This window comes from Miscanthus floridulus, chromosome 5, assembly GCF_019320115.1.
Source record: "Miscanthus floridulus cultivar M001 chromosome 5, ASM1932011v1, whole genome shotgun sequence".
NCBI lineage: Eukaryota > Viridiplantae > Streptophyta > Magnoliopsida > Poales > Poaceae > Miscanthus > Miscanthus floridulus.
The window spans coordinates 10,552,873-10,572,926 of NC_089584.1; the positions used below are offsets into that span (position 1 = coordinate 10,552,873).

At 42.4% G+C, this 20,054-nt stretch overlaps 1 protein-coding gene across 2 annotated transcripts; it reads left to right on the forward strand.

Moving 5' to 3' along the window:
- The first annotated feature begins 5,325 nt into the window (after positions 1-5,325).
- Positions 5,326-11,080, forward strand: LOC136451503 (MAR-binding filament-like protein 1). 2 transcript variants are annotated; one of them, XM_066452201.1, is made up of 4 exons: positions 5,326-5,776; positions 6,741-6,887; positions 7,347-7,609; positions 9,038-11,080. In XM_066452201.1, exons 1-4 carry the CDS (start codon positions 5,485-5,487, stop codon positions 10,808-10,810), a joined length of 2,475 nt encoding a protein of 824 aa, XP_066308298.1. In that variant the 5' UTR covers positions 5,326-5,484; the 3' UTR covers positions 10,811-11,080. The 2 variants fall into 2 exon arrangements, with proteins under 2 accessions (XP_066308298.1, XP_066308299.1); XM_066452202.1 differs by lacking the exon at positions 6,741-6,887 and having other exon boundaries at positions 5,327-5,776; positions 9,038-11,079.
- The last annotated feature ends 8,974 nt before the right edge of the window (positions 11,081-20,054 follow it).

Genomic DNA, 20,054 nt, shown 5'->3' on the forward strand with positions numbered 1-20,054 from the left:
GGAAGGGACGGCATCAATTCAAAAAGAAATCAACTCAAGTGGTATAAATTCATTTTTGTTTTGATCTTGAGTTTAATAGGTATGCCGTACTACTAAGAGGGATGCATCATGTTAATAGATAATGTTTCATAAGTGCTCAAGCCAACCCATGTGAGGTTTGATTATTTGAGCGACAAAAGTGCTAACTGATTTCTTGCTGGTCTGGCAATACCGGACGTGTCCGGTATTTGTGCAGTAGCTGTAAAATTGTTGTTCTCGGGTTGGTTCGTCGAGAGTTCCGACGGTCGGGAGTTCCGACGTCTCGCACTTCGACAGACTTGGAGATTTCACTGTCCTGGTCATACCGGACGTGTCCGATATTCATACCGGACGTGTCCGGTATGGATGACTAGAAGTCAACGGCTAGTTTTCAAAAGCCTTGAGGGTCGGGAGTTCCGACGTGAGTCAGGAGTTCCGACTGTCGGGAGTTCCGACACCTCACTAATTTTAACTCAGTTACATGTTTTTCAAAATTGCTGAGGGTTAGGGGTTCCGACTTGAGTCAGGAGTTCCGACGGTCGGAAGTCCCAGCATTCTTCGGGAGTTCCGACGCCTCACAACATCACTGTAACTTAGTTACCGTTGGCGCAGTGTGAGTCATACCGGACGTGTCTGGTATGCATACCGGATGTGTCCGGTATTGCAACGACTATAAAACGGCTAGTTTTTCAAGGGGGCTAAATACCCCCAAGCCTCCACCTTTGGAGGCTGCTGATTCTGCTGAGATAGACACACGTTTTTGAGCCTTGTCAACTCTCCTAAACCCTCTCTTAGTGAGTGTGTGATCCAAATTGCAAAATCAATTTGTGGGTTAAGAGAGAATTTGAAAAGGAGAGCAAGCCACCACTTGAGCACTTGTGCATATTGTCAATCTCGTGATTCGCATTTGTTACTGTTGGACTCTTCGGTCCTAGACGGTTAGGCGTCGCCGGAGAGCACCCGAGAGATTGTGGTGTGCCTCAAAAAGTTTGTAACGGTCGATTCCGCCGCCTCAGAATCATTTAGTGGAAGGAGGAAAAGGAGTTGGAAAAGACTCCGGCTAGAGTGACCTTCATGGTACCCTCTAGGGCTGACCTTCGCTGGGTCGCCCGTAGCCCCCTCAACAGAGAGTAGGACTCGAACGAGTCCGAACTTCGGTAAAACAAATATCGTGTCTTAATTCGCATTTCATTTGATATTTGTGTTGCTCTAGCTATTCTACAGGTTCTCTGTGTATATTGTCATCTCCATTAAGTGCCTGCAGTTTGGTTTAAAGATAGAAATCGAAAGGAGCAAGTTCGGTGCCGATCTGCAGAAATCGTGTATACCGGACACGTCCGGTATTCATACCGGACACGTCCGGTATTTCCTGCCTGCACTGAAAATATTTATTCTCTGTTCCAACTTGGTGTTGCAGGGTTGTAGCTTCTAGATATATTCTTTATACCATGTTTACTCTGTGGTTAACTTGTGAGGGGTGGTAGTACTCTTAATTTGAAGTTTCCATTTTTGGAAACTCACTTTACTAATCGTTTCCGCTTTTAAAGGTGTTAATTTTCAGAAACGCCTATTCACCCCCCTCTAGGCGGCATCCTAGGTCCTTTCAATGACCAATGCCTTGCAATGCATATGATGATATGTTCAGTTTTTAATACTTAAACACCTGGGGTGTTACAATCCTTCCCCCTAAAAGAAGTTTAAAAATTTAAAAATAAAAATAAAAAACACCCTTTGCCGAGTGCCGGTGCTGTGGCACTCGGCAAAGAGGTTAAAAAACAGATTTCTTTGCCGAGTGCCGGAGCTGTGGCACTCGGCAAAGAGTTTTTTTTAAAAAAAATAGACGGCGTCGGCCGTCGGCCGACGGCGTCAAATCTTTGCCGAGTGCCCGCACGGCACTCGGCAAAACCTTTGCCGAGTGCCCGAAATTTGGCACTTGGCAAAGCAGCCTTTACCGGAAGGGGATTCGACGGAGGCTCTTTGCCGAGTGTTGCACTCGGCAAAGGCTTTGCCGAGTGCAAAGCTGCCTTTGCCGAGTGCAACAGGCACTCGGCAAAGAGCCCGCCTCCAGTAGTGTAAGCATATTGCTAATTGTATTTTCAATTTTCCACAAAATGAAAACAGTGCTAACTAGAATTATATAATGTGCATTTGTTCTTCCAACAAGAAACGAATAAGGCTCTTATTTGCAATGTACAGTACTCCCCACAATGCAGGATACTACATCTCGCCTGAAATATAAAAGGATTTTGCTATGTACCTGAACAAGCACTTGTACATCTAGAATTTCTAATATTTCAGGACAAGGTAGTATTATACTATACTCTAATATCCAAGACAATTGATTGTTGTGATGTTGTGTTATGACAATGAACATAAGACATTAGATCATTAGATGTTATGCCAAAGTTGTATGGTACATGAGATAGAACTTTAATTTCTTCTCTTTTTATTAAATGTTATGTTTAGCACACCAGGAAAAAATAAATCATATGTAACACCTATAATCAATGCGTATGATAGAACTCATGATGTTGTGAAATACAGTTTGCCACGTTCTACAATGAATGCAGAATAAAACCTCCGATTTAGTATTTATTTCAAAGTTTTCCTACTAATGATAGTCAAAGATATATTTGAGAACAATATATTACTGATGGTTTAAGATATATAGATCTAAGCATTTAGCAGAGTTAGATGTTTGAATTTAACCATCTGAGAAATACAAGCACCATATTTCTTCCTTCTCACAGTCATCAGAAGAATGAAAGAAAAATGCTGGCCATATATATGATGGGAATTAAAAAAAAATGTTAACACAAATTTCACCTCGGAAGAATCTTGAGATATGATACTATCTCCCGGAGAAGCTACTCCAATCCCGGTGTAGTAGCTCTTTTCTAGCAGGCCCAAGGACCTGCCGATGCTCGCGAGCGCAAATAAGATAAGCAGAGCAAAGACGGTTGCAAGCCACATCTCGAAGACAAAGAACGCAATACGACGGAGATAACCCTTCTGGGGCTCCATGGCCTTGTCTGAGAGAGGAAGTGGAGAGGTGAAATCAACTTTGAAGTGAACGAGGCATATATGAGACTGAATTTGAGGGTATATTTCCCCATATTTATAAGAGGATTTTTTTATGTATAATATCCGTTGTATAATTATAATATACAACAAATAAATTTGGCAGGGTTGACTTAGATGCAGACTGCAGACAAAATGATAGTTTCGCCCTATTAAGGTGGCAGCATGCATATATGTTCTAGATAGATACTACTACCTCCGGGCATAGAAGTACGTAGTAGTCTAGTACATATATTTGACATCTTTAATGTTTATCTTTTGATCGTTAGCATATTCTAGAATGCATTTTTGAAACCCTCATCTGCTCCGGTACTCCTCCCTCGAAGACTTACATGAATTTTAAAGCATCCAAATAAGGTAATTAATTTTTTTGCTAATTATTTTCTATCTAGGCCACGCTTGGACCTAGCCCGTCCGTCTAGCCCTGAGTCCACCCCGTCCCAAAGTAAAGTCATCTTCACGGAAGGAGACGGCGGCATCCATTCATTCGTCGAGGAAGGAGACGGCCTAGATAGAGCGACGAGCGAGCGCCAACAATATTCTGGAGCAGTGGAACCCAGCCGACCGAGCGACGCCGGCACCTCTCAAGGACCCGCTCGCGCCCCGCCGCCATGTAATTTCGTTTCTAGTAAGGGCGCGTTTAGATATAAAATTTTTTGGGTTTTGGATAGTGTAGCATTTTCGTTTGTATTTGGTAGTTAGTGTCTAATTATAGGCTGATTAGGTTTGAAAGTTTCGTCTCGTGATTTCTCGTCCAACTGTGCAATTGGTTTTTTTTCATCTACATTTAGTACTCCATGCATGTGCCGCAAAATTCGATGTGATGGATACTGCGTAAAATTTTTTTGGGAACTAAACAGGCCCTAACTAGTAAGAGCAAGTATAATAGCAGGCTGTAAACCGACTAAATGCTGAGGTGGAGGAGAGAGAGGAGAAGCGGGCTGTAAGCTTACAGCCGGTTTGGGCACAAGAACAAAAAAGTCTGTGAGAGAGACAAGTGTGCCATGCATTAACTGTAAAGAGCTAACTACTATATAAGTGGGCTAAGAGAAGGCTACAAAGAATCTTACAGTCAGCAAGCCGGCTGTATTATTAGCCTTGCTCTAGTAGCCCCAAACAGAAACAAATGGAAAAGTTGCAACAAATTACGAGGCCCAATAAAAAGACCGAATACGAGACCTAAGAGCAAGTATAATAGCAGGCTGTAAGCTGACTAAATGCTGAGGTGGAGGAGAGAGGGGAGGAGAGAGAGGAGAAGCGGGCTGTAAGCTTACAACCGGCTTGGGCACAAGAACCAAAAAAGTCTGTGAGAGAGACAAGTGGGCCATGTATTAACTGTAAAGAGTTAACTACTATATGAGTGGGCTGAGAGAAGGCTACAAGAAACCTTACAGCCAGCAAGCCGGTTGTATTGTTAGCCTTGCTCTAATGAAGACAACCGCATGAGTTGGGCTTTAAGATTCCCATGGCCCTAGTGGCTGGGGCCCACTCAACCACGTGGCCGAATCTCACACCCACACTCCGGATCAGCCTGCTCGTCGGACCTGTCCCCCTCACCGACCGCACAAAATACCGGAAGAGCCCTTGGTATACAGCCACCTTAACCTCGGGTGTGTTTAGTCGCCTAAACTTTAGACATCCAAAAAGCACATAGCACTGTAGTAGTACTGTAGCATTTCGTTTGTATTTGGTAATAATTGTCTAACCGTTGACTAATTAGACTCAAAACGTTCGTCTCCCAAAGTACAACCAAATTGTGTAATTAGTTTTTTTACCTATATTTAATACTCTATGTATGTGTTCAAAGATTTGATGTGATATGATGTGATGGAAAATCTTACACTGTGCAAAATTTAGAGGTGGTGAAACTAAACAAGGGCCTCGTCCTCAAGCCCACGACAGACGACCTGTTCGGTTGGCTGATTCGTATCGTTACTGATTCGTTTATGTGAGAGAAATACTACTGGTTGGATCACATAAACAGTAGCCATGGGAGGGGGCTGGCCAGCCCAGCCCCAGCGATCAGGCTGATAAACCTCCAGGGTGCATTTGCCATTTCCTGCCCCTCTTTTACGGACAAGGCCGGTGGCTCCGCACTCGCTAACACCCCAAATCACCCTCGGCATCGCGCCTCGTGATTTCTGGCGAATAGTAGAGATTAGGGGACAGAAGAGTAATTTCATGCCTAAAAAATTTCACGCCGCGTGCGCTTTCGGCCTTTCGCCCCCGTCTCCGTCGCGATGGCTGACTCCTAATCCGCGCCTTCGTCGCCACAGCCTGAGCCACTTCCACTGCCTCCCCAAAACTTCGAACGCGCTAGCACGCTGGACTGGAGGCGAGCGCTGGGACTGTGAGCTAGCTAGGGCATCGCATCTCCAGCGCGGGATGGGCTACCTCGTCCTCTCGCCGTCACCGTCGCCGTCTCCGCCGCACGCCTTCCAATACGCCTCCTCCTCCTCGGGCGCCACCGCCTGCCGTCGCCGCGCGCGGCGAGGCGGGGCCTTCGTCGTTGCGTCGGCCGCCTCGCCGCTCGATGGCGGTCCTTCTCCCGCGGCGGCGGCGGCCGCCGATGCCTACGTGCTGGCGCGGCGGGTGGTGCTCCTCAGCGCCTCGGCCATACCGCTCGTCAGCCTCCGTGAAGCTGCTGCCGCGCCCACGCCCGTGGACCTCGTGAAGGGTTAGTGCCTATCCTATTCCCTGCCAGTGCTGGTGTAAAATTTGGTTTCGCAATTCGCTGTCAATCGTCCGTCTTAACTTGGGTCCTAGTCATGCTGTGGAGTAATGTTGCGAGTTAAATCCGTATGCAATTATGTGGATTGATATTAACAATTGTTAATTGTTCTGCAATATAGGAGCATGAGAGTATCAAGGTGACATGTCGTTTCTGCAGAGGACATTGTTGCTATATACATATATATAGTGCTGCATTGTGGCCTTATATAACAATGCATGAATTGTTTGGGCTTGGCTCAAATGTGCATCTGCCGACTAGAATGAGGATTTGCAACTGTTGTTCAAACAGTGGATACAAGAGTTTAGAATACGCTGGGTATGGAATCCATCTAGGAGTATGCTCTAAGCAACTTTGATGTTTGTGGCAGGCACGATTTTCCTTTTTAGAGCAGGGCATGCATGTATGAAGAAGAATTAGTAGATGCTAAAACCGTTCCCAGAGTTGAGTTTGCTTCTGAAGAAATTGAAACTTTAAATCAACTTTATGTCAGATTTTACACGTCAAAACCCATTAGCTCCTTAATGGTTGCATGCATCTTGAGCGAATGAGCGTTGGGACTGGGGAGCATCACTCATACTGATGAAAGAACTAAAAGTTTGGAGTTTATGTAGTAACATACTGTTTCAAATGCTGCCTAATAGTTATAATTCCATGTGTGCAACTTCTTAATTTGGTATTCAGGCCCGTTCTTTATGTTATTGACAACAGGTGTCGCAGGAAATTCGTGAAACACAAACACGCAGTCTTGAATTAGTGTATGACTGTCTTCCTTGGAGGTTAATATTCTGGTGGAAAAAGAAATCTAGAATTGGAATAGTGTACTCATTATCCACATAAATGTTCCTAGTGGTATTTGAGTTTGTTTACCACATATGATCAGATGTCACCTTTTCTCAATTTCCCGCAGTTTATGGTGTGTCATTATTCGAAGGGTTTGTTAGAAGAAAGGGGATTGATTCCCCAAGGGTAAATCATGAAGCTGAGAATTGCTACGAAACTTTCAAGATTGGACGTAATTCCATCATCTGTAGACCTAAGGAGGATAAGATTGATGGTTAGAACTTCCACCTTATATGAGTAGTATGTGTGAAAGATAGGAGTTATGATTACCACAAATTCTTTTTTTTATGGAATTACCACAAATTCTTTTGAAACTACCATAACACGTGACTTTTAGATTTGTTGTCCTATAGACTTCTTTTTTGTCATACTTGCACAGTTCTTTTGACTGCTTATAGCCACATGAATGGATTGAACTGACCATCTAGATATGCTGTATTCTGTAAACTGGCATGGGGCCATGGGGGTCACTAATACATTTTGCTTTGAGATGAGATTGTTTTGACTTAACTAAGTTGGCGGTGCTGCCTCATTGACATTAGGGAATTGAAATATAATTATGCATATTTTCAATGAGTTTTTTCCTGGTCATTGATCATCGAGCACTTATTTATGCCTGTGTCATCATTCCACAAACATAGATAAATTGTTGATAAATTTCTTCTGTCTGTAGAGACAAAGAATGTCCCTCAATTTGAAGGGACAAAGGGTATTGCAAAACCTGAAAACACTCAACCTGAAGGAACTCAGGTTGAAACTACTACTCCTGAAGCTCGTCAGCGTGAATCATCCTTACAGTTGGTGCAAGAACAACCTCCAGAGAATCCACTGGTTGACTTTCTTGGCACAGTTGGAGTTGCTGCCTCTGGTGTTCTTGGTGGGCTGTACGGCACTTCTCTACAAGAAAAAAAGGCCCTGCAATCAATTATCTCCTCGGTAAATCATCTACAAACCTGCAGTTAATGTGTTTTACTGTTTGTTTTGGTTTAGATATGTTGATTCTTAATTTCATATAGCCTAAATGAGAATCATGATGCTCAATTCATGAGGCATCCCAGCATGCACCGCTTCTCCAAAACATCCATGATCTTATCGTCATATAATCACATATTATGCATATATTTCCAGTTAGTAAAATCTCTATTACTTACTAAAACAATGGAGTTGGTGCTCATGGTGTGCCTGTCATCACCCCTACTCTACCCCTATATATATATTTTTGAAATAAACTCGACCCCTATTTTTCGCTTATTTATCCACCCTTGCCATTTAACACAAATCAGTTTCACCACACTACCCAAATCTTCTAAAAGCATCGTGCGACCTAGCTATATATACACATGTACAATACTTTGATTTGTGGTGTCGTGACACGGGCAATTTTTCTAGCATCCTTTTGTATTTAGAGAAAACTAAGCACTGTGTCCAGTGCAGTGTGCACACCATTCTTAGGTCAAAGTACACAGATCTGATGCTGAGCCATTAAATTAATAAAAATTGCTCTTAATGTATTCAAGGAGTTTGACTTTACCTTTTTTCCAAACTCATGATCTTTATGTTGGCACTTTTTAAATATCGGTCTTTTAGCCTTATATTATGGGGTATTTGGGGTTATGCTTTATGCTTTCATCAGCTGTGTTCCTTTTTTTTACACTTACACGTCTGGTTTCTTTGGTTTTGTAGGCTTCTATGTAAGCATGTATCTCAATTTCGTGTGGTTTCCAACATTTACACCATTTCAAAGCGCTCCACTGTATATTTTTGTAGCCTTAGTCAAGAAAGAAGTAGAGGAGAGTTTTACACCAGTCACCAAGTAGTAAAGAATTTTTTGTGCACGAGTTCTACTATTCTCCCTAAAGGTAGCGACACTGAAATCTTAAGAGCTTTATTAGTAAACTGAACCTTGAACCACGTAAAATGAAATCGGTTTGTAGTATCCTTCATAATCTGAGGGAGAACGGTTTGATGCAAAATATTTACCTCCTGTTTGTTGTCCATGCTGCTTTCCTAGTCTGAATTATGCCTCTGAGGAACGGACAATTTTCTTTCCTTGCTGCAATGATGGGTGTTTGAGGGAAATCAGTGCTGGTGATATGTTTTTGCAAGTCCAGGTTTTGTTTCATTATTTCATACGTGAGAGTAGGAACGTTAAAGAGGATAAAACTCTGTGAAAACCTAATGATTCATTGTATTACCATTTTTCCACCATGATTCTGAAAAAAAGCCGACATCTGTAATGTCTTATGAATACAGAAAGCTACCAAAAGTATTTTGAACACCTTTGATATGCTAATTGCTCTATTTTCTAAAAGTTGATCTATGGAAATTGGAGACCTGATATATTCAATGTTCTACCTTCTTCAGACGGAGAGCAAATTGGCTGAAAATGAGGCAGCACTTTCTTTGATGAGGGAAAACTATGAGAAACGGTTACTGCAGCAGCAAGCAGCACAAAAGAAGCAATCTATGAAATTCCAGGAGCAGGAAGTTTCTCTTTCAGGTCAGTTGGCTTCAGCAACAAAGACTTTGACATCACTGAGTGAAGAATTCAGAAAGGAGAAGAAATTAGCTGAGGAACTTAGGGATGAAATACAGAGATTAGAGAGTAGTATCAGACAAGCTGGCATTGATAAGGATATGCTTAAAACTAAATTGGAAGAAAAGCTTGGTGAGATTAATGTTTTGCAGGAAAAGATAAGTTTACTCAGCCAAGAAATTGATGATAAGGAGAAGCACATCAGGGAACTCTGTGCATCACTTTCCTCGAAGGAAGTAGACTACCAAAAGCTGACCACTTTCACAAATGAAACTAAAAGAAGCCTTGAGCTTGCAAATTCTAGAGTACAACAACTTGAGGAAGAGCTCAATACAACTAAGAATGCTCTCGCTTCTAAGATATCTTCTATTGATTCACTCAATGCTAAACTTGAAACGTTGAACTCTGAAAAGGAAGAAGCTGACAAAAAAATTAGCGAGTTAATACAAGAGTATACAAACCTGAAGGCTGCTTCAGAGACAAGGGCAAACCATGATTCCAAACTACTATCAGAAAGAGATGATGAGATAAAACAGCTTGAAGAAAAACTGTCTGTTGCATTAACTGACTCTAGCAAAGATCAAGAAACAATTGTTGAGTTGAACAAGGAGTTGTATGCTACCAAAATGATGCTAGAGAATGAACTTAAGGCCATGGAAGCTTTAAAAGATTCAATTCGATCATCTGAAGAGGCTCTAAAGACTTCCAGAAGTGAGGTTTCCAAACTTTCCAAGGAGCTTGAGGAGGCAAATGAATTGAATGAGGACCTGGTATCACAAATTTCTAAACTCCAAGAGGAGTCCAATGCAATGCAAGTAGATCTCACTAATAAACTAGGAGAGGCAGAATCATTATCCAAAGCTCTGTCAGAAGATTTGGCTTCAGTAAAGGAAATGGTTCAAAAGGGGCAAGAAGAACTTGAAGCCACCTCTAATGAGCTGGCATCTATTGTTGAAGCTCGTGACAACTTGAAGAAAGAATTGCTGGATGTGTACAAGAATTTGGAGTCCACCACACATGAGCTTGTTGAGGAAAGAAAAATTGTGACAACCTTAAATAGGGAACTTGAAGTCTTGGTGAAACAGTTGCAGGTAGATTCTGAAGCAAGAAAAGCTCTCGAAGCAGACCTGGATGAGGCAGCAAAGTCACTAGATGAGATGAACAATAGTGCGTTGTTACTGTCTAAAGAACTTGAGAGCACTCATTCTAGGAATGACACTCTTGAAGCTGAGAAAGAAATGCTATCCAAGGCTCTAGCTGAACAAACGAAAATCACAACTGAAGCTAAGGAAAACACTGAGGATGCTCAGAGTCTGATCACAAGGCTTCAGACAGAGAAGGAGAGCTTTGAATTGAGGTCTAGACATCTTGAAGAGGAATTGGCGTTAGCAAAGGGTGAGATACTGCGCCTAAGGAGGCAGATTAGTACAAACAGTTCTCAGAAACCAAGAGCACCTCCCCGACCAAGAGGACCCCCAGAGACTAATGAAACTCTGAAGGAGCAACCTGTGAATGATCATAATCAGAAGAGCAGTGGAGTTGTTGCTGGAACTCCGCAGCCTGTGAAAAGGACTGTAAGGAGAAGAAAAGGTGGCGCATAGCATGAGTGTGTTGGAGCCATCTTTTTTAATATGCCTTTCTATTTAGTAATTCCATTGTTACTTCATTATAAAATTGCCATCCTTTGAAAATAGCATCAATAGTTATTCCAGTGTTACTTGCATTTGCCTTTTGTAGCATTTCAGTTATTCAATGTATTTTGTTTTAGTTTTGGAAAACAGAGGTCTGTATGTGTATAAATGAGTTACTGAGTGGCCAACATGATGAAATTACGGTATCTGTACTTATGCTAAGTGCTTCATACACCATATTATTTCTCATTTTTATACCAATCATTGATTTGAATCCATGTAGCATTATATACTTAGTTCCCTCATATACTGTTGGATTAACCTACCCCTTCTGGTTAATCATCATTCATTTAGTGAGCCTGTAAATATACTGAAAACAGGTCAGTTTGCTTCATGGAAGACGTAGTTCTGAAATCTGCTGAACTGGTGTCACTCTAATCCTTCTCTCTATGAAATTGACACACTTGTCTATGCATTCAACATTTATGAGTCTATGAAAATATTTCTCACACTGGGACTTTAGTCTTTACTTAGGAATTCTTCCCATGCCAGTAAAACCTAAATCCCTGATAAGCCACTGTCAGTGACTGGTGGGTCCCCATGTATCACAGTCACACTGACGGCATATCAGGGAGACGTAATTTTTTCAGTGGCATATAAGGAAATTCCCCTCAACGTACTGGTGATTTTAAGGAGGCACGTTGACCCAAACTCAAAGTCTTCAAGTACCTGACAATGCTTTATTGTGTCTGAAGAATTAGTTGTCCAGATAGGCCTCAACTCCCTTGTGATTCTTGGGGGGCTTGGACCATTTGGAATCACCGCAATAGATGTGTTTTTGATAGTGTACCTCCTTGTTTAGCTACAGCCTTGTTGCTTGCTAGTCGCTAGCAAGGAAATTCAGTTGTGTTTGGCTGGGGCTAAAGGTATTTCTTACCTTTTCACCCAATCATCAGAGTAGAGTGTGTTATTTAAGCTGCGGTCATATCCTTATCTTTTCTTGGAGCAAATGTGATTTGTAACTTCTTTTTCATGTGTCTGTGGGATGTTTTGTAAGGGATCTCCCCCTTTTCTTCTTAATATAATAACTTCTGCATTTTCAATAAAAGAAAATGTTTAAAAAATGTCCCACATGTGATTTTGATGGCATATTTTCTTCTCTCTTGCTAGGTGCCTTTGCTTGCCCCAAGTTTCTTGTACTCTCTTTGTTGTCTTGATACTTGATTGTTAGAATATAAGAGTGCTACAAGATATCCATGTGGGAGTATATTTATTGACTGCTGCACTATTCTTTTTCAGCCATTCGTTCTCTTACCTGTTTAATTACTCATGAGGACCATCTTGTTTAATTATGGATCTATGAACAGGACCAGGGCTGGAGATAGATGCTTCACTCCTAGCAATATTCTATTCAATTATGCACATGTTTGTTTTGTTATATGGTCCTTTCTAAGACAAATCATTATCCTACTGCCACATCAACAAGTATTATGTTCTTCTTGGTTTTCCCCACAGCTTGTAAAATTCAACAAGAATGACAGAAGCCAAAATAGTAAAGAACTAAAGATCACTATGTAGTGGTCCATTAACTTATGATATGTATACTGTGGTATATGTTTTCAAGCTGTAAGCCAAATATATCGAGAGAATGAAGTGGGCCCAAATCATTTGGTATGTTGTTGGGGTTCAATTGGCTAGATTGTCCTGGACATGGTACACAAGGAATTTTTGGGACAGTGGGATTGGTGATGACTAGGGTTGAATGGGCAAAAACAACAAAAGGACATTGAAGTGGTGTTAGCCTTGCTCAAAAATAGCTGGCACAATAGGCTACATTGCCAGGTTATCGGTCATACTTATCAGCCATGATACAGTGTTTTTCTCTAACAATAAAACAGCATCAGCCGACTTATAAGCCACAGAAACGATCAAGCGAACATGGTGGATTCCTTACTCAATTAAATGAACCCATTACCTTGATCTACCTTTTCTTTTCTTCTAGTTATCACAGTTTACACGTGAGATTTGGGAACCCTTGTTGAGCTTCCTCTCTTTTTTGCCCACATGAGGTCTTAACTCATACATAAGTCTGCTTGATTGATTTGCAGGTATACACTATAGCTTCTCGTTAACAGGGTCTGTCTTATCATGGACCGGTGGTGATCGCCATGAAGGGAATTTTTTTTGAAATAATATTATTCTAATAAATAATTGCAGATCTAAAGGTTGCTTTTATAAAACCAAGTCGGCTATCCAGCGGATGACGGGGTCCTATCGGCTATCCAGCGGCCGACAGGGGTCCTATCAGCTATCCAGTAGTCCACAGGGACCTATCGGCTATCCAGCGGCCGACAGGGGTCTCCAGCAGGCGACAGGGGTCCTATCGGCTATCCAGCGGCCGACAGGGACCTATCGGCTATCCATAAGCCGACTGGATGCCTATCGGCTATCCAGCGGCCGACACGATACCTATCGGCTATCCAGCCGCCGAGAGGGTACCTATCGGCTATCCAGCGGCCGACAGGGACCTATCGGCTATCCAGCAGCCGACAGGATACCTATCGGCTAGTTGACGGCCGACATCCTATGTGACAGTGGAAAAAATTAAAGTATGGTCTAGTCGGGACTAGTCGGCAATTCAGCAACCGAGTGCAGTTGGCCCACCCAGTGCCGATAGGCCTATCGGTCTTAGGGTGGCCGATTGGACTACTGGCTAGCAACATTTCCAAATGCACCATTTATTTTTATATTTTATGTTTTTTTATCTCAAATAAAATACCTAAACACCTTAAGAAATATTGTAATTTTTTATGTAGATACTAAGAATCAAACACAACCAATTTTGCTTGGGTCTAGCATCATTGCTTTTTATAGTTTTCAAATTAAAATTCTTTCCGTAATGATATATTTGAGTTTTTGCGTAAGTTGTTTGTAGCCCAGAAATGGTCTCCACAAATTCAAAAAAAAAATCCAAAGTACTTTGTCGTATTCTATATATATGCTTAGGTAAAATCCAAAGTTTCTTAATAAAGCACATGTTCAATTATATGCATACCCGCTCACATGAATATTTAATTTCAAAGTAGGCCATGTTCTATTGCTTCGATAAGATCACATGCAAACATGAACACTGCATTTTTCACACCACTAATTAAATTAGAAATAGTATTTGACTGCGAACCGAGCTAGCTCAGTTGGTTAGCTTTATTATGGTCGAACATGTCCATCCGGGTTAAGTCCTAGACTTGGCACAGATACTCGTATTTTCCTATATTTATTTTAGGATTTAACGGCACTGTGATTTCAGTGGTAGACGCTGGATTTATTTTAGGATTTGACGGCGGTGCTCGCAGGGGTAGCATTTGTGTGAATGGGGTGTTGCGCTTTCAGTTGTAGCGCTGGATTTTATTCCAGTGTTATCTGATACTCACCTAAAAAATACAACTATGAATTACGTTTAATTTAATGATACTTATTTTGTCTTCTCATTGTTAGTATATTTTTATATAAGTTTAGTCAAGCTTTAAATTGTTTGATTTTTGAAAAAGCGCAATTGTGTTTTCTTTTTTGGGTGGACGGAGGGAGTAGACATAAACAATAAGGAATGTAGGCAACTTGTATGTCTGTTCTGTGTAGGCAACCTCGGTGCCTCAACCTGAAACGCCTATGCCCTCAACCTCGGTGCTGAGACCAGGACCATGGTAGCCATGCGAAATATATAAAAAAACAAAAGGACAAGGACATGTCCAATCCAGCAGGAGCTGGTTTCGGTGAAAAAAATAAATAAGAAATGTCCACCAGCCTATCCGCGTGTGGACGTCGCGACTGGTTCATATCGGCAATTGACTGGCCGATAGACCTGTCGGCAATATTATCGTCCACGTAAACATGACATGGACAGATGTCACCGCTTATCGGCAGTTGAATTGCCGATAAGATATGTGGGCCATCCAAATACTGATGGATGTCATATCGGCCTCTTGACGGCCGATAGGATACTAGTTTTGTAATTTTTTAAAAACAACACTAGGTCTGCAATTGTTTATCAAAATAATATTATTATAAAAAACCCATGAAGGCCGCCAGCTCTGCCGACTGTGAATTCCTACGCCCATCGCGTTCTACCCTTCTCGTATGTTGGGTCAGAGTCAGAGTCGCTACCGGTACAGTAGTACCCAAACACTCGATGCATTCACCCTGTTCGTTTGTTACCAGCCCAAACCAGCTAATCAACAGTGTTTTTCTCTCACATAAAACCAGCATCAGTCAGCCCAAATTAGCCCAGAAACCAACCAACGAACAGGCCGATTGCTACCTATGTACAGTACTGCTACGACACTCGCCTAACCAACTGACCAAATCTGAACCTGTCGCCTTGTCCCTTGCGGGCGACGGGTCGCTGCCATGTGGGGCCACGCCTGCAACCGCCGTGCTCCACCCGTCGTCGTCCCGACGTCGAGGTGCACATGCATGTGCGCCGTGTCAGCGTCAGCGTGCAACCGTCCACCACGCATCCATCCACGGATACGGGTCGCCCGTGTCGCCTCCGCCTCGGGACTCGTTCCGGACTTGCGGTGCGCGCCGTCGCCGGGGAGGGACCCGACCCCCACCTACACGAGTCCTCCGTGGCTCCTCGTGGTCTAGCGGAAGAACTGCCCCTTTCACTGAACTTAAATTCCGTGTGAAACAGAAAACTTCAATACTAAACAGACTCAAACGACCGACAGACATAACACTGTACTGTAGGAGTACTATACTCCTAGGCCCAGCTGTTGAGCTTGAGAGGGAGACAGAGAGGCAGGAGGGCCGCCGCACCCGTCCTCGTCCTTGCTCCACAGCACTGCCCCTGCCAGGCCTTATTTAGATTGCAAGTTTTTTCACTCTCTTTATCACATCAAATCTTTGGATATATGCATAGAGTATTAAATGTAGATAAAAAAATAACTAATTACGCAGTTTGATTGTAAATTATGAGACGAATCTTTTGAGTCTAGTTAGACCATGATTAGACAATAATTGTCAAATACAAACGAAAGTACTGCAATGCCCAATACTAATTCCTAACCACGATCTAAACGAGGCCCTACACGCAGAATGCATCGATGTACAGTGCGCTGCTTAAATAGCCTGCGTTTGTAGGTAACTGGAAGGAAGCTGCTGGCCGCCGGCGTGTCTCCTTTTCCTTGTGCGTGTCGTGCCATCATGGATCGTGTAAAACCAAGGGGCCCCAACTCATGGGCCTAATTTTACGGATTGCATATAGGCTATATAAACAAAAGGATCGAGTTAGTTTGGATTGGCTTGTAAAAAGGCTGGGCTGTAGATATGGCCTGAGTCGTTGCACGGATCGTCTGAAGAGAGTCGGCCCTAGGATCCTGGAAACAGATTCTGCCTTTGGCGTCTCCCTCGCAGAGTCGCAGTCGAGGGGCGGCCGAGCGGGGCGAGTCCTTGGGAGCTGAGGGGCGGCGGCGGCGCAGGTTGAGGAGGAGGAGGAGGCGGCGGCGGCAGCAGCAGCAACAGCGATTCGGTGTCCGAGATCCTTCCATCAGCGGCATCGCTTCTCCATCCGTCGCCATCGCTTCCTCAGGGCGGCGGTAGCAGCGATTCCTCAAGCCCCATCGCTTCTTCATCCATCGGCAAGATCTGTCCTCCGGCGCGGGGCGCCTCTCCACTGCCAAGTCCGCAAGGTAATAACTAATCCATCCCTCTGTCTATCTACTTGCAGTTTAGTCTTTGCTGTAGATTGAGTATGGGCGCTGGGTAGATTGTACCAAGAACCTAGCGCTCCCCTGTTAGCTGTGGTGCCTAGATTCAGGGGGGAAAAGTAGACACCTTCCTCTTTGCTGTATCTACTGAACAAAGTTCTTGTGCATGTGGATGAGTGAATATTTGAATGCAGAGAGTTTGTTGTAGGGGGGCTTTCTCTCTCTGCTTGAGGGCATGGTTATCTGTTGATACAGCTCGTCATGGTTATCTGTTTGCAAGTCATAATAATCAACTTTTATTTTTTTCCCTGGATTCATCGGATTGTATGGCTAGAAATTTGTAATTTTGTTTTAGCATGTTGATTCATGCTCAATCCTAATTTGTCCTTTTAGCTACTTAATTAATCCTTTAGCTACTTCTGTGTACTATGAAACACATCCAGCATGTTTAGGATTCTGACGTGCAAATATTATGTGTAGTGCCCAACGTCCAACATTGTTTTCTTTTACATCTGCAGCATTGTATTTATTTTTTTTATATCAGCAGCATTGAATTTCTGTTTACATGCAAACGTGCATGCATTGTATTTCTACGCAAATGCAAGAGTGCGTTGTAGCCTGCGCAGGGCCCAAGGGTATTTCTGTGTACATATACGAGCATGCAATCTAGTAGCCTGCGTAGGGGCCCAAGAGTTGAGATAACGGATCCGGCCCTAGGATTTAATTAGGATCAGGATATGAGTGGGATTTTATTCTCAAGGGGCCAAGCTAGGATTATGATATAAAGCTGGCCAATGGATTGGATCAGGATCGGACCTCGAAATGTCAACGGGGAATTCCCCGTCAGGGGTTACTGCCCCATCCCCGTCCTCGCGGAGACAAATTTTTTCCTGTCCCCGTGAAGGTTCATGGGGAGCACTTCTTCCCCATCCCCGTCCCCGCTCAGGGATTTAATCCCCGCGGGGATCCCCATCCCCGCATAAACTGCACATATAGAGATAATGCAAGATCATTGCAACCTGAACCCTACCCAAGCCAAGCACAATACAACAACCACAAACCGACCCTATGCACAACCAGTCTCAACTGCTTATGTTAAAACATTTAATGGGATTGTGCAAGTCCTGGTGCCTTTTTGAACTCGAGTAGGCCTAAAGCCCAGCAGCATATACGTTATTTATGGGAGTGTGCTTTGCAGAAACATGATAAAACAGTTAGTATGTCAGCTGTGAAAATTGGGTACCAACTACAGTCAAAATGCATTCAGGTAGCAAACTCACCTTCCCAACTAATTTAATCAGGATAATCCCTCAACATACCAATCAAAATGCATGAGAATTAATACTTACTTCTAGTGAACCAATGCCAGTAAAAGAGTAAAGCCGCGTCGGAGTGACAGCCATCACATAGTATCCTGTGGAGTTTCTAGCCACAACAGTCTCTATCTGCACAACCAATTGCTCAATCACGATCACTATAGTGAAAACAGAAGAATCAATTTAGTAGCAGCAATCTGTGCTTTGTTCTAGAGCACAAGAACATGTCACACAACATCAGTAACCAAATGACCACAGCAATTAGGGGCAATTAAGAACTTGGTGCTTCGGCAATACAACAGTGCATCACCAACTAGGAATCCAGCATAGTTTGCTTGGCACAACAGCACAAAAGTAGCACCATAAGTTTACCAGTTCATGGGCTCATCACAAAGAGGCATTACAACACAAAATGACAAGTTCATAATAGTCTTGGAAGCAAACACTAAGGAGTGATACAACAGCCCAGCAGCAGCCAACTGACCCAACTCTTGTCTTCAAAGTTCAAACAAGTGCCAGTCCCTATATCCAACAACCAGCAAAATAAATACAATTAGTCAAGTATGAGTCAACAAAGAGACTAAAGTATTTATCAATTTTAGTTTTACACTTTACCTCAATCCCATCTTGGATCTCTTGAAGACAACTCCAAAAGCTAGCAGTTTCAGCATTGTCTTCACCTACATAAAAGCATTAGAAGAATTAATTTAGAACCATGACACTTGTAGAATGTATGTAGTATACCACAAATGGGACAACACAAGTACCTTGGTATTTGTTTCGCAGCCAGTTCTATGAACACATTAAAGCCTCCAGGATATCTGAATTAAGCCTACTGCGGTGCTCACTAAGAACACGCCCACTAGTGCTAAATGCAGATTTAGATGCAACTGTACTAACTTGGATGGCAAATATATCTCGTGCTACCTTTCTCAATATGGGATAATGTGTCCCATCTACCTTCCACCAATCAAGAATCTTGAAGTTTTCTGTCTCAATTGGAACCAACTCATCTTCCAAGTACCTTTCTAGCTCTGATTTGAATCTAAATGTTGTTGGCCTTCTACTAGCAACACATGCACTGATTATAGACAATACACCCGAACTAGAAAGCGGAGGAGCTGAGGATTCTGTATTATCTTCATCCTCTTCCACTTCATACTCCTTCATCAAATCATACAGATAGTTTATAATCTCAGTAACTCTCTTTGTACACTCTTCATGTGAGTGACCAGTGAGGGTTTCAATGAACCCAAGGAGGAAGTCAGTCTTAAACCAGGGATCTAAAATGGTGGCCAATCCCATTGGTCCTTGAATCTCCCTCCAATACTTATTAAACTTCTCATTCATTTCAAACGACATTTTCTCTATAATGGGATTGCCACATACACTCCATGTTCTGATTTGCTCTTTAGCCTCACAGATTTTAAGAAGATGAATATTGGTTGTCACATAATTTGTCCCAGAAAATACTGTTGTAATATCATTAAACAAATTGAGTCTACCAACTACCTCTCTACAAAAATCCCATTTTTCCTCACTAGGTGCACAATCATACAACTTGTCAACAATTGATGCACGACTAAAAACAGCTTTGTAAGGCATTGCAATGCTAAGCATCTTGAAGGTAGAGTTACACCTAGTCTTGCAATCAAGGCCTAACTTGTGTTCCAATTTTACTTTGACATGTTTAGCAATTTCTTCAAATTTCTCTATTCTTTTAGGTGTGGCTGTCCAATAGGCAACACTCTCATGAATTTTTGCAATTGAATCCTTTATCACCTCTAAACCACCCCTCACAATCAAGTTTAGAATATGGGCAGCACAACGCATATGCAACAGTTTTCCATCCAACATTAGCTTTGATTTGCCTATCTTCTTGACAAGTTCAGGGATTACCTTATCATTAGTGCTACAATTATCAAGAGTCAAAGTCGAGATCTTTTCATCTAAGTTCCACTCCACCAATGCTTCATAGAGCACTTCATTGATAACTTCAGCTGTGTGTGGAGCTGGGACATAGGTAAACCTAGAAATACATGACAACAACAATATTTTATCAAGACAATAAATTGAATATGATGGCAGCAAGAAATAAAATCAATTTTTGATGAAATACCTCATGATAATGTCTCTAAGTGCCCATGAATCATCAATGAAATGAGCTGTAATAGCCATGTACCCTCTTCTTTG